At 39.2% G+C, this 23605-nt stretch overlaps 1 protein-coding gene across 5 annotated transcripts in view; it reads left to right on the forward strand.

The window, feature by feature from the left end:
• Positions 1–20132: 20132 nt before the first annotated feature.
• Positions 20133–23605, forward strand: part of gria3 (glutamate receptor, ionotropic, AMPA 3) — a 176827-nt gene continuing 173354 nt past the window's right edge. For 2 of the 5 annotated variants that reach the window (XR_001171456.3, XM_018096128.2), the window contains exons 1-2: positions 20133–20735; positions 23434–23592. Coding sequence is in view for 4 of the 5 variants with exons in the window: in XM_018096128.2 (XP_017951617.1) it covers positions 20645–20735; positions 23434–23592 (250 nt within the window). In the remaining variant the exon portion in view is untranslated. 5 annotated transcript variants of the gene reach the window in all.

Below are 23605 nucleotides of genomic sequence, written 5' to 3' on the forward strand. Positions count from 1 at the left end.
TCACTTCAAAAAGTCGCGGTAGCTTCAAAAAAAATTGCTACCATTTCGCAAAACTTCACGAGATTCACTCATCGCTATTATACAGTGGTTTTAACTGGGTTGGAGACCATATACTGTATCTTCTCCCCCCTCTCCCAGAACCAAGGAAGTATCAGTATACAGAATGGAAATTACACTGTCAGTTAATGATGTTTTCCTGTATTGTTTTGTACAACAAAAGCTATAGTTACTTTTAATTATAATCACAGGCAGAACACATGACAAGCTCAAGCTAATGGATTCATGTTTTTCCTATTGAAATTAAAATGTTGGCTACAAAGTTCACATTTCCTACCAACATTTTTATATGGTAGATAATTACAATTTATTAGTCTGACAATCAATCCATACTGAAGTCAGTATTTAGAATAAAAATATGTCAACCTGTATAACAAGTCACATATGATTTGCTACAAATATAACTCACGCAGAGTTACAGGTTCCCTTAGCTTATACATGGCGCGCTGGTGAACAAATCAATTTATGTGTCTTTTTATTGATTCTTATTATTTGCTATAATTTTTAGTAAGGATAGCCTTCCACCTGGTGGGGATAACATTGCTTATTTACAAGAAGTAAAGTTTCAAATCAATAAATAAGCCAGTGGTATAACAACAGTAGACACCTGTGACTGCAGGCGGGCAGCAATGCATGTTTGTTATAATATGATTTTTTTTATTCCGTTTGAAGTCATGGAGGTGAGGAATTACTAGCCGTGACTCTATGAGGTTGCATGGTGACATGCAGCAAGTTCACTCAACACTAGTGCAAGGCATTACTTTCAGGTTTCCCCACACAAAGAACTGAATAAACTATTAAATCCCACACTAATGGCAATATTGATGCTACACGCAACAATGCATACCTCCCAACCGTCCCGCTTTTAGCGGGACAGTCCCGATATTTATGGCACTTCCCGCTGTCCCGGATTCACTGTTAGATGTCCCGCTTTTCAGCTTTGCCATTTTATTGATTGCTGTGCCTGCTCTGCTCTGGGAAATAAAGCCCCGCCCCCCTAAACTCTTCAATCTCCCCTGCTACACTCAAGCTCACAGCCTTTCCTTGATGTTTAATTGTCCTGGGAGGAGCATTTGTGAGAGGCAAGGGTTAATTATTGGCATTGGCTGCATCCCTCTCCTGCTCAGTGGGTCAGGGGCTGAGGGTGCCTCTGTCTTTTATCAGGCAGAAGAGGCTGCTGCTTTTATTTGTGTGCTGGGCAGTTTCACCTTTCCACCCCAAACATATATCTCTCACTCCTGGGAATCTCTGGCAGAGCACAGCATGAATGGGAAGTATCGCTCATTCATAAAATATAGCAGACACATACACCGCTTTTCGCGGGACAGTCCCGCTTTTCATGGCGCATCCCGCTGTCCCGGATAGTTCCATCCGGGACAGCGGCTTTAATCGTTATGTGGCTCCTTTTACAGCGCGACAGGCCCTTTAATAAGGTTGCGCCTGTGGGTACGTGTGATGTCATTATGCACAACCATATAAAAGGGCCTGTCGCTGCCACACAAGGAGCCGCATTAGGAGAGGAGCTGCAGATGAAGGAGGAGCTACTGTGGGGGGTAATGTGTATGGGGGGTAATGTGTATGGGGGGCTACTGTATATGGGGGGCTACTGTGTATGGGGGGCTACTGTGTATAGGGGGCACTGTGTATAGGGGGCACTGTGTATGGGGGGCACTGTGTATGGGGGGCTACTGTGTATAGGGGACACTGTGTGTGGCGGGGCTCCTGTGTATGGGGGTCACCTGTGTATGGGGGTACTGTGTATGGGGGGCAAAACTGGTATATAGTTATAATTCCCTTATAACTGACTGCCTTCTCTCTATATTTGTATTTTAATGTAGGAGTTGCTATATTGTTTTCCTTAAGTAGTACAGTATGAGGGTATAGCACATTTGCATCTGATCCCGCCATTTCATCTATATAAAAGGAGTATTTTTTTTTAAAAATGGGGTGTGGTAATTGGGGCGTGGCCACAGAAGTGGGTGTGGTAAAAAAAATTGCTGCGCTGCGCGCGCCAAAACTTTTTGTCCCTCTTTTAATTTTTCAAATGTTGGGAGGTATGACAATGCACCAGAAGTGACACTGTTCACACTGAAACTTGGGCGCAATGGACAGGTGGAGGTTAATTTGCAACACCACACTGCTATCATAGAATTCTAAATCCTAATCATCATCATAGAAATCTTTTATGGAGTACACAGTCCCGTGGCCATTCCTAATAATATGGGGCAGGGGGTATGTAGGCAACCCTACTACCACCCCCTACTGAACCCTTCCAGACGTGCAAGTTAGAGAGCAGCAGAGTACATATACCACATAAGAGCCCTGTGCTTACAGCAGGTCGTAAAGACCGGGTGCCCCCTGATGCATAGCTGTGTACTTATGCCTGGGGGGGATTGTAAATCACCCATTTGATTTATATTAAAGGTAAAAAGACCAACACATTTATCAAATATATCGCATTTCAAAAGTTGCAGCAGAACACTACAAAGAACAAATATGAAAGCAGCCCATGTGCATTGACATAAATCCCTTTGTTTCACTTTTAATTTTTCATGTGTTCTATTCCCATGTTGGGCTCCTGCGATATTAGCCAAGCCCCTTGCTTTTATAGAAATTTCTGTGTGCACTGGTGTGCAAAACTTTTGGGACTATAAAATAATGAAACATGTCCAGCTATGCCGAGAACACAGAGTAAATACTCAAATGTTTGGTATGGATGCTGAAGCCTACCAAAGAACTTGCAATAAATATAGCCCAGAATAAATCCAGATGCACTAGCAGTGAAGTGTATGTAGTCCTGCGATAATGAGATTGTCTTATTGGCGTAATAAAGAAGGATGGAGGCTGTAGCACATTTACCCACCAGTGTAGAAACAAAGGCACGGTGTCATTAGTGCTAAACATTTACTGTAACATAGCCTAGTGACAGCTCATTACCTTGCTTCACCCTAATACTGCTATAGATGGAATGACACACTTGAGTTATTTTTGGGGGGAATATGTGCTTAGTGCTATGTCCAAACATCCAATTTCATTGACTCTTCTATAGCTGGCTGTAGCTCTAGTCAAACACCCAGTTTGCCCCCAGGCTACGTACAGTAAAGTAAGGCCTTTCATTAGTCTGGGTCAGACATAAACAACCTTTGACTGCTATTCCAGATCGGTGGTCTGACCATTTAATGAGATGTGACAACTCTAAGGAGATTAGTAAGAGCATTTTGTCTAGTGCATCAGTACAATCAGATGCAGCATATTAAATAAACCATCATCAGCATTAGGAGCAACAGCAATGTATCTGTAAAATAGATTGGCTGATGGAAGCCCATCACATTTTTGTACAAACTTAGCCTAGACTGGATAACTGTAATCAAAATACAAGCTTATACAGGTATAGGATCTATTATCTGGAATGCTTGGGACCTGGCGCTTTCCAGATAAGAGATCTTTCAATAGTCTGCTAAAAAAAATAAATGTTAAAAAATATGACAGGATTGTTTTGCCATGCAGCTTAGTTGGGATCAAGTACAAGGTCCTGCTTTATTATTCCAGAGAAAGTGAAATCATTTTTAAAAATGAGAATTATTTGCTTATTATGAAGTCTAGAGAAGATGGCCTTCTCATAATTCGAAGCTTTCTAGATAATGGGTTTCCGAATAAGGGATCCCATACCTATACCAACTACACTGGTAATGGAAACAGATGAAAATGAAAGGGGAACTGCACCCAAACACACCCTAAGCTTTTTGAAATGTTAACATAATTTCAAGCAACTTTGCAATATACATAAAATGAAAAAATGCAGCTTTTTCATGATGTAATGTAATAATATGGTTTGGAGCAGTCCCCTAACCCTGGCCCCCTGTTCTCCTGCTGATCTGGCTCACTACTTTTTAGACTTGCAGTAAATAAAATGTAACAGTAGTCAGCCTGCCTTCAGCCTGCATCCTCCAGATCCCACAATTTCCTTCTCACGTGATGTTAATAAGGAAAGGAATATTACTGCAATGCATTGTAGGTTATGTAGTTCTTGCACATAGCATCAATGTTTTAGTCCCTACTCCCCGCCAGGATTTCAAATAATGCAGAAAGAGAAGAACTGTTTTGCAGCTGGATTTTAGCATTTAGAAAGGTATTTGTTCATACTTTTTTAAAGGAACAGATTATAGTAGTAGGTATAGTAGGGGTTTCTGTATTGTGTGGGGCTTTTTAATACATTTTGGTTTGGAAACCGGAGTTCCTCTCTAAACTAAAAGCTTATATGCTGTGTGTAATATAATAATTTGTTATAGTGAAGGTCCAGCTTATCCCCTAACTTGTGCAGTATTTGGGCAAACAAATTAGGGAGTGTCCTATTTTACACTTTATTTTCCAAATGTTACACTATGTGAGTGCCTTATTACCATGTACACAACTTGGTAAACCTTTTGTTAATTAGGCTACTGAATGTATAGGAAAGAGAAATAGAAAGACAAACAATATACCCACAAACACTGTTACATAAGCCTGTATATTAAGCAGTATCTCAATGACCCACGTTTTTAATCCCCACAAACTAAAAAGATGCTCAGAAAAATAGTCCTACAAGGCAGGCACCCTGCTAAGACTCACCATTTGTAGAAGGCATCCTTTCCTAAGCTTCTAACAGTTACATGACCCTAATGCCCTCTTTTTTCCTGTACAGTTTTGATGAAGAAATTGGCATTCTATGAGGCCACACTGGTCTCTCTGTGCCGCGCATTTCAGCTCCTTGAGCAAAAATAATGTTTTTTTTTTTGTTAAGTAAGCCCAGTTACATCATAAAAAAAAAAATTCTTTTATGATGTAAAAAAGAAAGTGCCAAATATTTGGCACTTCTGGAATATCTGATCTGATTTTTATTTCAAACATTGATACGCATTATGTAAACTTCTAATGAACACAGTAGATTGAAAAGGCATAAGCAGCATAAACTAATAGCAAACACGCTTCAACAACTACAAGGGTTTCTTCATTGGCAACTGGCACTTCAGCTGTCTGTACATCATCAATATTGATCAGAGAGGGCATTATCTTGGTTCATAAATAGTCCTATGGGCTTCTGATTCGTTTGGTATGGCCATCTCAAGAATGCACCAATAATTATAGTTGTAGGGGTGTTAATAGATTATAAAGGTTTTTACAGAGAAAGGTTTAACAGATGATACACTACTGTTTTGCTAATAGCTCAGTAATATAAGCAAAAATGAATGTATTAAAAAATAGTCTGCTAAGATCAGTGGGACTGGTTTAGTGCAGCATGTAACATAGTAAATTAGAAAAAAGACAAATGTCCATCAAGATGAACCTTTTATGTCTATACATAACTTGCCTAACTGCTAGTTGATCCACGGGAAGGCAAAAAAAGCCATCTGAAGCCTCTCTAATGTGCTGCAGAGGGGGAAAAATTCCTTCCGGAATCTAAGATGGCAATCGGATCAGTCCCTGCCCTTCTTTGGACTGTCTCTCATTCAATAATATCCTGTTTGAGTACTGGAGACCAAAACTACATGTATAATGCATATTCTAGATGTGTTTTACAAGTCTGTACAAATCTATAAATACACAACTTATTATCGTTCCAAATTTGTTACTTGGGTATATAAATAAAGCTCACTGCATGCCAATGCTGATGGTTATAACTGATATGATACATTTTACTAAATAATCATAAAAGCCTGATATAGAGTGGAAATCATGCCAGAGAAAAAGCAATGCCATCAATTGTATTTTTAATTCTAAAAATAAAATGAGAAAAAACTCATGAACCCATGTAAGAACTGTTGGCAATAACTAAAATGAAAGACCAGCGAAAAAAGCTACAATAAGTGGAATATGTAAAGGCAAAGCTTGTGGATTGAGATTTCTCTGCAGAATTGTTGCAGCAGGCAGGGAGAGGAGAAATGAATAAAATCAAATATATTGAGAGCTGCTATACAAAATGTAGATAATTGAAGTTCTAGGCTTTTCTGCCTTCAGTAGATATAGGAATGAATTTGGCATCTGCAAGAACCTTTCATACTCTTGAAAAATGATGTGTCCTGCGCAACAGCACCTCTTTTATGCCATTATTTTCCTATTGCTGGACTTGCAGTCAGTGTATCATTGTTATCAGTAGGTTGTTCAAGTTTGTAGCTGTTTTCTTTTTGTCACTATAGCAGGTTTGACAAGGGCATAGGGAATGTGAATGAGCAGGGGACCCCCCCCCCCTAAAAACTAAGGTAATTGTGATTGTTTTTTCACTATAAATACATTAAATACATACTCAATAATTACTTGTATCAATAATTATATATCACTATATATATCAATATACCTTATTCCCGTTTTTTTGCAACTATGAACTTTTGATTAACTATGATCATTTGCAAGTCATTTGATAGTGTTTTCTGTCTTTGGGCATGGCATTACTCATTAGAATTCTTCCAAAATTCTAGTCCATAGCCCAGATGAAAGACGGCAGGGGGGTCCTTGTGCATAGAGGCTACCTAATAGCCAATCTTAGCCCTTATTCAGCACCTCCATGAACTTTTATGATGCTTGTGTTGCTCTTCAAGTCTTTTTACATTTGACTGTGGCTCACAAGTAAGAAAGGTTGGGGACCCCTGTCATATAGACCCTGATCAGGTCAATCCTGCAGTGCAATGGAGGTCACCGCTTTATGACATTATGTCCTAAATATTTAGTCAGTATTGAAGAAAATGCGGCATGGCTCTCTGAATCAGCAATTAGATTTCAACAATTAGAAAAGCAAAGCAAAGCTTCTGATTGGCTGCTATAAGCAAAATCACCGGTAATGTCTTACTCCACTTTTTACACAGCATGATATATATACCCCATAGTCTAAAATACTACTTTTACAATAATTTCTTGAGCTCCAATAAAGAGGTATGCTAAACAGGGTAATTGATGGAGTAATTGATGAATGTAGCCAGAAAAATTGTTGAAGGAACCTGGTGCACTTGTGTACTGACCTCAGAGATAGTTGCTACTTCCAGTAGAAACTTATAATGAAGCGAGACCTTAAGCTAAACAAACCATGCAGGTCAATAGATGTCCTGGTATCCAGTACTTTAAAGGAAACAGAGTGTCTATCTTCTCTTACTCCTCCTCCTCCAAAGAGAGATTTTGTGGATTTTTTCCATCAGCTAATGAGAAAATCTTCCTGTACATTGTTCCATATTAATGTCTATATTAATGTCTACAATGTCTGCAATGCTTTCTTTAGTTTTGTCGTCTACTTGATTTGATTTCATGTAGAATAACCTATTTTATATCATTTCCATTTGTATTTATAGAAAGACATGAGGCCTGGATCACAAGATCTAATACTGGGATTATGTGCAGTGTAGAATACACGTTGCATGCTATGTAAAATACTCACATTGGTTGTAATTCATTTGCAGATATCATTTTATGTAGTAAACTTTAGATTAAGACCTTTTCTACATTCCAAAAGTGAAGACACTGTGTGAAATTAATATGTTTTAATCTGTATGGTGAGATATATAAATATATATTCTATATATGATTGCCTATATGGAACATATGGAATTTCTCCTGATTCAATATTCATATGTAACTTTAAAGAAAGTAGGTGTTTAAAAATTCATTCAAGTGAATATCTGATGAATAATATATAAAGTTACATATATTTACTCCCATGCTTTCATGTTTTTATTGCCTATAAAGCTATTTTGTTAGTCCACACTGCATATTATAATTAATGAATGTTGTTAAAGGTTCTGGCAACTTCCAACACATCCTTTACTGCAGCGCACAGGCCCCCTGTATCACACACAGCTTCCCAGAGTTATCTGTTCCCCTGTCACCTGCCCAGCACAGCCAAGCAACTGTCTTGATCTTATCCAATAGTAAAACTACTTGCATCTCGTGTTTCTTTGTCTGTTTTTATATAAACCCAGGTTTTATTAACCTTTGTAACTGCTGCCTGGCACTGAGTGGTTTCTCGTTTCCTAGTTTTGCATCTCAAATTCTAAATGTGGTAAATTTAATCTGTAAATAGATAGGGCTTAGGTCATAACAGTAAAAGTAGCTACATTATAGCTTATTTTTCTCTTCTGTCCTTTTTTAAAGGGGAACTCCACCCAAGTGCAAATATACATAAAATAAAGATATGTACCATTTTTATGATTTTTAATGTATTAATATGGTATGGAACAGTTCCCAAAGCCCCAGCCCCCTGTTCTCCTGCTGATATGGCTGACTTTAAGAACTTTAAGAATGAAACAGTTATCGACTGTCCTCAGCCTCCCTTCAGTCTGCATCCTCCAAATACCACAAATCCCTACACACGTGATGTCAATAAAGAAAGGATACATCACAGTGCAATGCATTGTGGTTAGTTCCTGCATGTTGTCGTAAGCTGTGGAGAAGTTGTTACAGTTTGTAACATCAATGTTTTAGTCCCTTCTCCCTTGTCAGTTTTTTTAAATGATGCAGAAAGAGAACTGCTTTGCAGCTGAATTTCAGCATATAAAAATAGTATTTATTCATACATTTTGAAGGAATATATTACAGTGATAGGTATATTAGGGGTTTCTGTGTTCCCCTTTAATAGATAACTGGGGCTTATTTATCAATAATGGATATGTGTACCTGGGCATTAATTCATGGTAGAGAATCAAAGGTTTGCTTTCATTATTCTACCTGCAGCTAATCACTGACTGGTTGCTATGCATTACTGCCTAGGTGATAAATTGCCCAGTTTTTAAGAGATTGTATTCAGTAGCAATTGTTGTCCTCCAAGGTCCTGCACAGGGTCGGACTGGGCTGCCGGGACACCGGGAAAAATCCTGGCTCAGACCCGACAGTTCCTCCCCTGACGCATTAAATTTACGCATGCTCAGGGAAGGAAGTCGGATGGGGGACCCTGCGGGGGGGGGGTTTAGGGGACGCGGCTGGCGGGGGCACCTGCAGGGCCCCTGCGGTGGGAGCCCCGGTGGGCCCTGCAACCCCCAGGCCGGCCCTGGTCCTGCAGACTGGAGATGCCTCCCATAGTTCCAGGCTGTTGGTACTAACATACAGTAACATGATATCATGTACAGAGTTTAAATCAGCTCTTGCAGCTCACTGTAACCAACCAACGGGTGGCATTTCCTGGTTTGCTGTTTAGAAACAATAATCTGATAGGTTGAAATGGGCTACTATCCCTGTGTCTGTTAATATAATTTGTCAAATGCCTTATATAATTTTAACATTCCCCCAGTAGCAAACTCATAGGGGAATAATATGCTTTGTTACGGAGTTTATATTACCTGTTTTTTTATATGTTGGATTCATGTTTTAGTCCCCCACCTGATTTAACATAAAGGAGAATTCCAAGTAAATCCAGCACTATTCGTTATAGCTGTGGGGAGCGAGATACAGATGCAGTATCAAAAGCATCAGAAATCTACAAACAGGACCGACTTCTACTGAAGCAGCACTGATTATAATTACACCCCCACACAGGCAGATGACTGATACGTAGACTGACAAAACATAACTTTAATAAAGTTTCATAAAATGAGGACTGCGCATTATAACTGTAAATAGTGACACGGGTGGATAAAAATCTCCATCCAACAGTATCGGTTACTTCAATATTTTATTTAACAAATCTTTAAGGAGCATCAGTTTAAAGTGCTTGGTATTTTAATTTGGAAAACGGTACCATATCATTTGTTTCTGTAGAATATTGGCTTGTAACCTAAACCCAGCATATTAGGTAACATAGCTTCCAAATGCAATTAGGGCATTCTACAGGCCATCCTTCCTCTGTTCAATTCCTTCCAATAGCCTGCAGGCTCCAGTGCAGAAACAACTCTATTTTCCCAGAAGAAAAAAATATTTTTCACTTGCTAATATAAAGCAAATCTTTATTAAACCAAACACATAGGTGTGTAAACCTTATGTATATTTCTACTCACTCAATCAAACCATCCTTTTTAGTAGCCCAGAAGAGCAAGCCTGGGACAGGTGGAGCGGCAGGGACCATGACAGGGGAATAAATATGGACATAAGAAAATATGGTGTTAGACTGATGGGATTTGAAGTTTTAAGAAAGTAGTAAATTGGGGGAGGAAGAGCAGGTTATATAGGGGAGGCAGGAAGTGATAGAGCATTTCCTCGTGAACAGCTAAAGACAGTGCCCCTCCCTCTGTCCCACCCCTGGGGTAAAGGGATGGGTGTGGTAGGGCTGTTCTAGTGGGAAGCCAAAAATGTGGGTAAATAGGTTTAAATGCAGTATTTTTCTTGGAGGTTCAGGTTTGGGGCTAGGTATTGGGAGCTACTGGCCACAGTAGAGCCACTGGAGGTGGGGAAATTTGGATGCTGGGTTGTTCAAATGGTTAATGATAATTTATGGTTAAGTTATTGTAAGTTTTGATTGTAACTGTAATGCAGCTAAATGTTAAAGGGGATATAGTTTATGAAAAACAATATTGTGCCAATGAATTGTACTTATCTAAATATAGAAGGAATGTTCTAAAAAGTATTGGGCTGATTTATTGAAAATTTCTTCAGAAACCCCACTAGTCCCACCCATCTGTTCCATTTCCTGCTGCCTCCTTTCCCAGGGGAGCCAGTGGCATACTGCACTGTAGGATAGGAACCAATCAGCAGCTAGGCTGACCTGATAGGGAACTGAAGTCTGTCTTTGCTTGTGTGACTGCAGGGCTGTTATTGGCTACTCCCCTCCTACTGTGCTTCTGGCAGGACCGTTAGGACATGCCTACCCCTTATTTGAAGAGAGAATCTGTTGGGATCTCCAATAAAGGGACCATTTTTACAAATCATGTTTATTTTTAGACCAAAGTGAACCCAGCACCATATATTATTCATAATTGCTTCTAAGATTAGAGTTTTTTTTTTTTGTTTGTTTATTCTATGTCTTTAAGTAACCATGTACATATATACACAGTATGAAGTGTGTGGACATCAGAGTTGGCTAAAACTGTTTTGTGTAGTGTTAATAAATTAAGCCTTTCCAACCATGAATTCTCAATCTGTGTCTGTTTGGTGTAAAACAGGGGAGGGTTTGTTTTTAAAGGGACAGCTATTGTAATCTCTCCTAGTCAAGTATCAAACTAGTATTATCTACTGTACAGAACGAGACTCACCATGACAGAGGTGAGAACATGGCAGCTACCCACTTGTCTATAGCTTGGCTCTATTTTCCAATGCTTCCTTTAACATCCATATCTCACCCAGTTAATAGGAACATGGACTGCAACTTGGAGCAATTACATTATCACTCTTTTCTCATCAACTACCACTCTCAACTCTTATGATCTTCCATTTTCCACCTGTCCTGTGGGACCAACTTAGTATCTTGGCTATATTTATCATGGTGAATTTTCCCTTGTTGTCACCTTGGGTGATCAGCTGTATTGCTGTAGAACCTCATTTTGTATTGTCAGGCTCCCTTCCCCCATTTGCTTTGTAGCCTTCTGATGTATTAGTAAATGACATTGTAATGTATCACAACTTGCATCATTGCTTTCTGCCTGACAGTGTTTTGTCATAGACTGTTGTATAATATTGTTATATTACTAAAGCAATACAGAACACATGCAAGGCACAAGTTTAAAAAGGTGTTAGTCAAAAAGTAGAAATATATATAATAAGAAATAATAAGGTTGATGTATCTTAATTGTCTTTTGAAATCAAATGAATGCTTTCTATATAATCGGTTAAAATAAAAGGGTTTAACACACTGTGCTCATTTAAAAGGAGGACCAGTTTGTTTCATCAATCTGTGTGTCTGTATTGTATGGCTGACAATAGGGGTGCATTTTGGGTGAATACTACATTCAAGGGCAAAAAAGGGCATGGCCAAACTGAAGCCTAAAAAATTAATATATCAAGAAATGCCTTATTCTACATACTTATTGTACCAGCTCAGTGGTCCTTAACAGTAATCATTATACCATTTAAAGCTGTCCCCATCTTCTAATGTTGTAAAGCTATATCTGAGTGTCTGTGACACTGCACATGCTCAGTGTGCTCCTGGTAAGAAGCTTAGTTTGGGGATCATTGGACATAATCCAAACAATAGCAAGAAGCTAGGTTACATCTGCCGTAGAAGCTACAGGGCTCATTTTTAATCTATTTGGATGCAGAAGGTTCTGGTTTCTGTTATGCAAGTGAATTTCAATTCATTCCTAATCAGTTTTGTATCATATATTGTATATTCTATATATACAGTATTGTCATCACAAAAGTGAGAGTAGTAAGTGAGAGCAGGACAGAGCATGTGCAGTGAATCAGTAGAAAAAAGATGGGGGGGTACCAGGGGAAGCATCAGACACCTAGATCTTGACTGCTAAAGGGAACAGCTTGGGCCAATACAGAAATCCAATATATAAGATATAGCATTTCTAGCCTAGTTGTTTGTTGAGTTTTAGTTTCAGGTCCTGAGACTTCTCAGCCGGCACTTTATCCTGTATTTGGATCCAGCTGCTAACATCTTTGCTCGTTACTTTTATTTAAATGGCAACATTTTTGCCCAAGTCTAGTAACCCATAGCAATTAATCAAATATTTGCTTTCAAATAGCTGACAAATAAATGCCTGTTTATAGGTTGTTTTGGGTAACTAGACATGTATCAAACATTGCACTTTTGTTACATAAAGTGCTAAATTCTGGTGACAGCTAGTACTATTTCTGTGCTTTCAGATGATTTCTGTCTATGTAGGATGATATGTTCTTATTCATTAGAAGAATGTGAAAATTTTCCTATTAGAAATTAGCAAATCGATTTGCACAATCCATTTCTAAGCAAATATAATGGAATTCAGCAACGTGCAAATCACGTCACACATTTCTATGACTCATTTTAATTGATTTGACTGAATCTATATGCATTTTTCGATCTGGCCTGATTTGAGTTGCAAAGTGTGTCTGCCTTGCTCATCGCTGATATGCCATAGATTAATGTTGTATACAAATGAGGAAATGTGAAGCACCACTGTTGGGCCCTAGTAACAAAAGCTTCTGTGGACAAGCTAGGAGCTGTAGTTTAGCAACATCTAATATGCTGGTATATTTGAGATTCTCCATCATGGTGTATTTATACTGGATTGCTATGAAGGGGTAGAGTAGTGTAAGATAGAGTAGGTGGAAGGGGGGGGGGTTGGAAAAAATATCTTCTTTTACATCAGCTGCTGACAAGTAGAGCAGATTACACTGCAACCTTCTCTCATGATGGTGCTGGATAAAGGGTCATTGAAGCTGAACTGTAATTTTCAACTTGAAAATGCTGAAAAAATGAATAAGCACTGGTCATTCTTAACCAATAACAGGTTTTATTAATAACAGAAGCAGCAGCTATTGCCTTGAGTACAACAAATGGTAAGGAAATATTCAACAGGTGGTATAGAAACAAAAGTGCAGAGAATCATTTACTATAAGCCTTAGGAGATAACATTTTGAAAGGCTTATGTTTATTCTTCAGTGGTCCAGATCCCCTCCCATCGAAACCTCCCAGGGAGCAGAACTACAGTAGTCCCTTTTCAGATAAGAGATACTTCCAACTGCTTCTTCTCGGTGGAGCTGATGCTGCTCTTGGGAGTTGCGCTATGCAGTGTATTAATCTTTAAGTGTATTAAATTCTACTATCCACTATTTATACTTCATTCATAAGCTCCCTGGTTTCCAACTTATGTAAGGCTTAACTGAGGCCAATCTCTACCTCAGACTCTCTGATAGGTCCACCTCCTGCAAGGATGGAGTCAAGGAATAGAGCAAGAGCCATGAGCTCCTTCCCATTATATATATATATATATATATATATATATATATTCTATATTACATGTTTTGGTTTATAAAAATTGCATGCCCACTGAATTATGTATGTAATTACATGCTCTGTGTATGCTGTGTATTTTATAACTCGTGTGCATAACTTGAGTGCTGACTCTTGTGCTACTTCCCCTTGAAGGCTATTTATTTTCTGCTACCTCCCCTTAGTGATCCATGTACAACATAATTATTATATGTTTGAGAGAATGAAGGAGCTGGCAAGAAATTATCTGAATTCCTCCAATTATGTTTCTTGATCAAAAATATTTTCTTTTACGTGGGAGACATTTTTGGTGTTTTGCAAATTTTTTGCTGTCTTTAAAAGATCCACACATTTTTCGGTGAAACGAAACGGCACAGATTCGCTCATCACTAGCCATTATCATTCAGTGAGACAAAACTGAAGGTTTTGCCATTTGTCAATTTGTCAATTGATGATAGTGGGGGCTGTTCACTTTTCTACTTTAGGTGGGATTAGGACTAAGCACATTTAATTAAAAAACAAACAACATTTAAACCAGATTTAAAACATACAATCTAAACAAAATGTTGTTCTTTTAAACATCCTTCTTATAGTACCTACTCATTCTTTTGGGCTGCAAGTATTTCCTTACAAATGGTTTTACAGATAAGTCTACATCACCACACCATACGAGCATGCCTGCACCATACAGAATGTCTGTCCCATAAAGCCACTGATGGACCGTATATTAACCTTCTTTTAAAAACCTCTTCTCCTCCTTGTTACTTATCTTTTTTTCCATAATCCTAATGGGACCAACTCTGTATTATGGCTGGATTCATCTCTCTGCATTTTTAATTTCCAACAATGAAAAGGATCAACTGCATAGTTGTAATATCTTCTCTTGTACCATCTGTCTTAACTCCCATCCCCCCCATTCCAATTGTCATTAGTACAAATGGCCATATTATTGGTGTTATAAATAGAAGACACAATGGCAATAAATCAGGTTAACCCAAGGTTTCTTAAACAAAAAAACTATTGAAAAAACATATCAGGACATTGCAGAATCCATTGTTTTTTTTGCAGTGATAAACTGTTTTACTGAAGGAATTGACAACATAATAAACATTCTAGTAACATTTTGGGGCACATTTACTAACCCACGAACGGGCCGAATGCGTCCTATTGCGTTTTTTTCGTAATGATCGGTAATTTAGCGATTTTTTCGTATTTTTTGCGATTTTTTTCGGCGTCTTTACAATTTTTGCGTAAAAACGCGAGTTTTTCGTAGCCATTACGAAAGTTGCGCAAAGTCACAATTTTTGTAGCGTTAAAACTTGCGCGAAACGTCGCCCCTTTTAGGTTTTAACGCTACGAAAAAGGCTCGACTTTGCGCGCAAGTGTTAACGCTACGAAAAAATCGCGACTTTGCGCAACTTTCGTAATGGCTACGGAAAACTTGCGTTTTTACGCGAAAATCGTAAAGACGCCGAAAAAATCGCAAAAAATACGAAAAAGTCGCAAAATGTTTGTTTCCAATCGGAATTTTTCCAATTCGGATTCGAAATCGTGTCTTAGTAAATCAGCCCCTTTGTGTCTCTCATATTCAGCAAGATATTCTATCTTGTGTTCTGACTGTTATATATATTATATATATATATATATATATTCCTCTCTACTAATTTAAAGTCCAAATCTAATGCATCAAATTATTCACTTATTCATTGCTGGAATTATTGAGAAACAATCACACACTTTCCCAAATGTTTTTCTTTGTGTTACATTTCTGGTTTAATTTTTTTTAGTTTGTAACATTCCAGCCTCACAGTGTTGGCTTTGTTTTTTTTTTTTTTTAGTGTTTCCTGATCCATTACTTTTTACAGTGCATTGTGGCCTCCAGGGCATTTAATACATTGGCAAGAAGGCTCTTTTGTTTTAATATCTTGTACTGATAAACAGGCTGCCTGGAAATGTTGGTTGTTATTGCTCAGAAATCTGCACTTCCTTGACAGTGTATTGCCATGCACAGACTTTTGTCTTAATGCACACACAACTGCATGCTCACCCATCATGGCTCTTGGTACTTTGGTACTTAAAGCTAGGTGTAGGTGTGTTGTTCAGTCTCTGGAAATACTCGGCTCTCTGTTGTGATTTTCTGTTACTTACCTTGCCCAAATGACAAGGTAAGTAACTTTGCTTGAACTTTGACTTGTCCTTTGACTCTCACTGACCTCATCTCAATCTTCATCTCAGAATGTGTGCTGCCTATACTGACCTTGGTTTGTCCCTGATTATTAATGTGCTTTCTCCCTACACTCCTAAATATTCTCAATGCACGTAACACTGTTGTCCTATGGTCCCTGTGTCTGAAGGTTTAGCACTTCACGTTGGATTGGAGCTCTTATACACATTTTCTGACAATAATACGCCCCTGATTATATGGGTATTCTGAGCTATTACCCCATGGAATTACATGTATCTCTAGTTTTGTGGCTTTGAGACAATATTGTGTTTAAAGCACAAGGCATTAAATATAGTAAATGCTTTGTAACAGAATAATGATTATGGTTTAATAAGGCATTTGCCATATTGAATGTACATTAAAAGAGCTTTTCTTTAAGCTACATCACCCTTACCTTACTGGTTCCTTCACTTATGAAAGACAGCAATGGCAGGATTCTAGAAAAACTTCACCAGCTGAAGTTCAAGTGATGCCCCATTAATGTGCACTAATATTAGAGAATGTGCACCAATATTTGTATATATTTTTTTGTTTGACATCATTTAGGCTTGACATTAGATAAAAGTTCCAATATATATTGATTTATTTCTACATTTTGCAAAAAATGCAAGAAACTGTGTGAAGCTGGCAATTGAGACCCTCTAGATCCAGTTGGCATCTTATTGGTCCAAGTATGGTATCTACCTGACTGTCTGACAATTGGCCAGATATCTATCAGGCAAATTTGAAAATCCAGTCAGTTGAGAACTGATTGCACAAGTGATCCTTGGCTTGAGGACATTGACATACCGTAAGACAAAAGTCTTCTTCTGAGTTTTCAGATAGTTTAAGGGGTGTATTTACTAACAATGGTAAAAAACATCACCATCTAATCAGCAATAAAATTAGAAAGTTGGAAAACAAAGCAAGATCTGATTGGTCGCTATGGGCAACATCACTATTGATGTTTTCCTCCAATATTAATTAATACACCCCTAAGTGTTTTGCCTCCAATAAGGATTCATTATATCTTAACTGGGATCAAATACAAGGTATTTTATTATTACAGAGAAAAATGCTTTTCCTTATAATGGAGTCTATGGGAGATGGCCTTTCCGTAATTTGGAACTTTCTGGATAACGGGTTTCTGGATAAGGAATTCTATACCTGTAATTTATTTATAAAATACCAAAAGGTGTTCTTTTGCTTTCAATAGAAAGTAAAACAGTTATTTCTTCCAGAATGGACACTAGAAAAATAATATAGGAAAAGGTCACATTACTACATTTATATGGCTTAGTTATATAAGGTAAACAAAGTGGTACATGTTAAGTTTTCACTTAAAAAAGAATGTAAAATTTGCAAAAAGAAAATATTGGAAATAATGTTCCATTAGAAATAATGGTTTGCACAAGCTCTGGGTTAAAGTAGAAAGTTCAAAAGCTGAGTTTTGTTTTTTTTAATTTATTTTCAAATGATCTGAAATGAATTTTGTTAATTAATATCTCATTTATAGGGCCCTATGTTTTTAAGACTGTTATTGATGTACAGTACAGGTGTGTAATACTATGAGCAGTCTTTGTGGTTCATTTTGGTCTTTACGTGTGGAGCCAAGTGAAAATCACATACATTCACTGCTTGCACAGAAGTAAATTAATTGGTACATGAGCTTTCTATCATTCTATGGTCAAAAATCGCACATAATGCACATTTTGCAGGTCCCTTTGAAATAGCCCATGGCAAATATGTGTTTTAATTGATTTATAAAGTTAAAAACGATAAACAGGCCCCCTCATTTTAATACATAAGCCAGACCTCGCTATTGCACCTTTTACCTCCTACATTTTAGCAGCATGACTAACCCAAAGCAACTGTTCCAATGAAACATTTCTATGGTTAAATGCACCAGTGCCCTGTGACTGAGTGCTTAATGTCTAGCTGAACTAACAATTCCAAAGGCAGCTTATTTGTAAACTGCTGACATACTGACATGAGAATATGAATGAGATATGGTTAGAATATATGTGTTTATATGTGTGAGGTATGTATTTCTATGTGTTAGGGTAAGTGTGTGTGCTTGCTATTGTTGTCTGTGTGTGTGTGTGTGAGGTGTCAGGGAAGGGACAAGAGATGTGGCAGAATGAGTGTGAATAGGTGCAAGGTTTGTGCATATGGCTGTGTGTCTAACAATGAATTGTGCATTTGTAACAGTCGGGTATGTATGTTATTGAGAGCAGTTTATGTGTGCAAGGAAAATATGAGTTGTGTGGATACTGTTTGTGTGTAAGTGTGTATAAGAAAGGACAGATTGACCACATTGGTACACACAGTGTTACAGTGACATTTTTGAATAGCTGAAAATCTTCTGTGTGTATGTAGCCAATGTGTGAATGAAAGTGTGTGTGTGTTTCTGTATATGTATGAATGTTTGTAAGTGTGTGTGTATAGGTGTTTTTCTGTATATGGGTGTGTGTGTGCATCTATGTATGTGTGTGAGTGTGTGTATGTACGTCTATGTATGTGTGTGTGTTTTTGTATATGTGTGTGTTTGTATGCTTCCTGCCTATGATTAAGTGCAAATGTGCACGAAACGCGTTAGGTGTTGTATGTTTTTAAATGGATAAATAAAGACCAAGTTTTAAAAGATTATCCTGCCGTCCGGTGCACTTGGTGTTACCTCTTTCAAGTTCTGTGTTTGTATGTATGTATGTATGTATGTGTGTGTGTGTGTTGTGTGTATGTAAGTAAGTGTGTGTTGTATGTGTGTGTATGTTTCTGTATATGTATGTAAGTGTGTGTGATTGTGTTCGTGTATTGTAAGAGTGTGTGTGTGTTTCTGTATATGTATGTAAGTGTGTGTGATTGTGTTCGTGTATTGTAAGAGTGTGTGTGTGTTTCTGTATATGTATGAGTGTGTGTAAGTGTGTGCGTGTTTCTGTATATGTGTGTGGGTTTCTGTATATGTATGAGTGTTTGTAAGTGTGTGCGTTTCTGTATATGTGTGTGTAAGTGTGTGTGTGTGTTTCTGTATATATATGAGTGTGTGTAAGTGTGTGCGTGTGTGTGTTTCTGTATATGTATGAGTGTGTGTGTTTCTGTATATATGTGTGTGTGTGTGTGTGTGTGAAAGTGTTTTGTATATGTATGTGTGTGTTTGTGTGTGTATGTGTATGTGTGTGTGTATTTCTGTGTATGTGTGTTGTGTGTTTCTGTGTATGTGTGTGTATATTTGTGTGTATATGTGTGTGTGAGTGTGTGTTTCTGTGTGTGTGTTTCTGTGTATGTGTGTATATGTGTATGTGTGTGTGTTTCTGTGTATGTGTGAGTCTGTGTGTGTGTGTTTCTGTGTATGTGTGTATATGTGAATGTGAGTGTGTGTTTCTGTGTATGTGTGTATATGTGTATGTGTGTGTGAGTGTGTTTCTGTGTATGTGTGAGTCTGTGTGTGTGTGTTTTGTGTATGTGAGTGTGTGTTTTGTGTATGTGTGTATGTGAGTGTGTGTTTCTGTGTATGTGTGTGTGTTTCTGTGTGTGTGTGTTTCTGTGTATGTGTGTGTTTCTGTGTATGTGTGTATGTGAGTGTGTGTGTGTGTTTCTGTGTGTGTGTTTCTGTGTATATGTGTGTGTGTTTGTGTGTGTATGTGTGTGTTTCTGTGTATGTGTGTATGTGTGTGTGTGTTTGTGTATGTGTGTTTCTGTGTGTGTGTGTTTTTCTGTGTATATATGTGTGTGTATGTATGTGAGTGTGTGTTTCTGTGTATGTGTGTGTTTCTGTGTGTGTGTGTTTCTGTGTATATATGTGTGTGTGTATGTATGTGAGTGTGTGTTTCTGTGTATGTGTGTGAGTGTGTGTTTCTGTGTATGTGTGTGTTTCTGTGTATATGTGTGTGTGTATGTTTCTGTGTATATGTGTGTGTGTGTTTCTGTGTGTGTGTTGCTGTGTATATGTGTGTGTTTCTGTGTTTCTGTGTGTGTGTGTATTTCTGTTTGTATTTGTGTGTATATGTGTGTGTGTGTGTCTATATGCGGGCTCCCTGCTTGTGGATAAAACTGCTTATGTTGCCCTTTTGCCGCCCCGGTAATGCCCCCGGTAATGGCTGTGCAGCCCCCTGAGCGCCAGTGTGTGGCGGGGACCCGGCTGCGCTGAGCAATGAATGGGCTGTTCCATGTGAGGCTGATGTGCTCCTATCGATTGTATCTCGCTGTAGACAAATGCAGAGCTTGTGCTTTGCAGTCTTCTCGGGGCTGCAGTGTAGCCGAGCTGAAGGATGCTGCTTTAATTCAGCGTCACACCAACTTTCATCAATAACCCCCCTACCGGACCAATTGGAAGACTCTTTTTCATCAGATTTTTTTTTTTCTTCCTCCTCTCCCTTCCTTCCTCTTTCTCCTCCAGCACCATCAAGGGAAAGTCCCCGGTTTCCTATCCTAAGGAGAAGGAGCGCTTTGCCGGGATCCGCAGCGCAGCTGCCAATGGAACTGTCCAGGGTGCTGTAAATAGGGAGCAGGACAGGCAGAGCCGCCACTCCGGCCCCGGCGGGCTCAGTTTCGTTTTAGAAATTGAATTGGCAAAGCTGGAAATGGGGCAAAACGAGGTGCAGACTGTCTTCCTGCTGCTGCTCAGCCTTGTGGGGGAGAGCTGTGGAGGGTTCCCCAACACTATCAATATCGGTAAGTGCACAAGAGACCCCCCCCACTACAGCACAAGCCTCCCTAGTCCTGCATAGTCCTACCTAGTCCTGCATAGTCCTGCATTGTGTGTTTGTGCAGCGCAGCACTTCTTATAGTCCTATGGGTGCAGCACAGCTGCCTATGGATAGACCTCTTCATATGCCTCTTATAGGTTTGCCATTTGCTTTCATTATACCGGCTTTCAACTTTTACTTTTATTTTAAAGAGGGGATATCTAGGCAGCAAAAATGCCAATCATTTCCCATTGCCTGATCCCCTTACGTGCCGGTGCATTTGGCTATAAAGCCAGGCTGCATGCTAATGAAAGGGGCAGATGCTGGTCGGGAGAGAGTGCAGGAGGGGTCGGCTCCTGTCTGTACCCCCCTCTCTAGGGGCCAGCGCTAAGCGCAGCGCTCACTGCAGGAAAGTTGCTAGACTTTAGCGGAGACATTTCCGGCACATTGGTTTGGATGGCTGGGCAGGAAAACGCCGATGCTGCGATCCGCATTGTGCGCGTCTTGGAGTCGGGCGACCCAGGAGGGAGCGGTGTCTGCGCTCAGTGCTGCATGGGTTAAGCGCTCCCCAAAGTGGCTGCCAACCTTTCTGCGGCCTCTGGGTTCTGGCCCCGCAACCCCATACACAATAATATACTCTCATTGTGTTTCTCCGCAGTATAACTATACCGCTGCTGTCGGGGATTCCCAGTAGCCGCTGTGGTGTATTTGCTTCCATGGAACCCTATGCTCTACTACTACTGACCAATGTCACTGGGGTGATAGCCTCTAACCCCCTCCCGGCCCCAGGCTTTAGGTTACCCAAGTTAAATGCATTCATTGAAAATAAATCTCCCCACAACTCTTTACACACATTTATCTTGACAGTTCCGAATAAATGATTTAACACACTGCATGTTCTTGTTTGGTGGATGGGGGTCTCATACCCGATCTGCAATGTCCTCTGTCCGCCTTTAAGAATGGATAATACATTGATTCAGTAGTAAGGGATAAAACCAAGCAACCCTTCCAGCTCCTATATACATACTATTGCAGATTGCCTCTACTTTGGCAAGTGAGAAAAGAAATCCTGCAGCATTACAGTATATCATGGAAGTGCATAAGATACAGGATTCATTACTTTAAGCCCCTGCCTGAGAGAAGTTTGTTACTTCTGAAATAAAAACTTTATGGCCTTATTCTCTTCAGCCCCTTTGGCACAATTCAATGATCCCAGCTAATCACAAATCAGGAACTGCTGGAGTCTCTGGAGCTGTTCACATTAACTCAGGATCAATCAGCCTTTAGCTGTTATGGTACAGCAACTCCCAGTCTCCCACTTCCAGCAGAGCTGGCACAAGAATGCTGGGAGAATGGGAGTCATAGTTCTCTAGTAACCACAATGTCTATGCCTAGACTAGTGTCAGCTGCAGTGTGAAGATGGGGCTGGAGGATGCTGCAGCTCCCCTGCATTATAACCAGCAGCAGTGATAAATGTATCCCTTTATAAAACAATGGCACCTCAAAGGGCTTGTATTGTAGTGAAATGGCACATTCTTGGTGATATTAAACATTTTCGTGCATTGAATCACAATTATATTTATCACTGACATTATCTCATTAACTCCTGCAAATATTGCAGTCACAGCAATCATCTCTCTGGCAAATTCTCATTCACAGAATGAGTTCCATGGCTGCACCTACAGCCAATCACAAACTGCTTGCTCTTACTGTATAACTTTTGGGTGAAGTTTGCACCCGGTACAAGTGCAATAATTCATTCATACTGCACCCCTGGCTCCATCCCAGTTCTATAGCTTTGATTCAGAATATCATTTGATAGCTGTTTACCCACCATTCATGTGTTGGGATCCCCATTTTTTTGGGCAATTTGTTGCTGTTGGTTAAGTACAGAAGCTGTTGTGGTTACTAGGATACTGAAATAAAATGGACAAATGTATGTTCTTTATCTATTTGTTTAAAGGCTCAGCAGATGCAAGAGGTCTTGAGGACTTGGGGATGAAATTATTGTATAGGGAATAAGTTTGTGATCCCCCCCACCTGACCTATTTTTGAATGTATTTTGGGAAGTTACAGAGTAAATTCTATCATTCCATGACTCTCATTATCATTTTAAGTTCTAATTTCATCCACTAACTCCACTGAGAATTCACACAGTTAATCGACATCCAATAAGCTGCATGCCATAGTGGGTAGTAGAGAGATACATTTTTTTGTAGATGAATATGGGGAATGGGGATGGTATTTGCTATGGGAAAGCCAGCAGGCCAGATCTGACTGAAAGGGAAAATGAGTGCCCCATATGCCTCTGTAGGTAACCGTGCACAATTTCCATTCCGCCACATCTTGAGCATTGCTGACTATCTTTGCCCTTGTTATTCCTTCTGGGAGCTGGAGAAGAACTGAAGTCAGCAAACTGCATTAAAAAGGAACACGGCAGATATCACAGGGCTGTGCAGTGCTTGGGCTTAGCCTTTCCCTAACCTATTTCATTGCTGTAAGGAAAGCAAATGCAATGCATTTTGGTCAGTTTACATGCACCCCTTTTTTACCATGACAGAATGCATCTTGGCTAGCTATAAATCCCATGTATTTAATTTGCCTTTGCAGTCTCACATGCAGCAACACTGAACAGGCCTGGCATTCTACTGCAGTTTGTACATAATCATATTTATGATTTTCAGGTGGACTTTTCATGAGAAACACAATACAAGAGCACAGTGCTTTTTTATTTGCCGTGCAGTTGCACAACACCAACCAAAACAACACAGAGAGGCCGTTCCAGCTGTTTCACCATGTAGACCACTTGGATTCGTCCAACAGTTTCTCTGTGACCAATGCATGTGAGTAAAGGAA

Source organism: Xenopus tropicalis, chromosome 8 (assembly GCF_000004195.4).
Source record: "Xenopus tropicalis strain Nigerian chromosome 8, UCB_Xtro_10.0, whole genome shotgun sequence".
In the NCBI taxonomy this organism is placed as follows: domain Eukaryota; kingdom Metazoa; phylum Chordata; class Amphibia; order Anura; family Pipidae; genus Xenopus; species Xenopus tropicalis.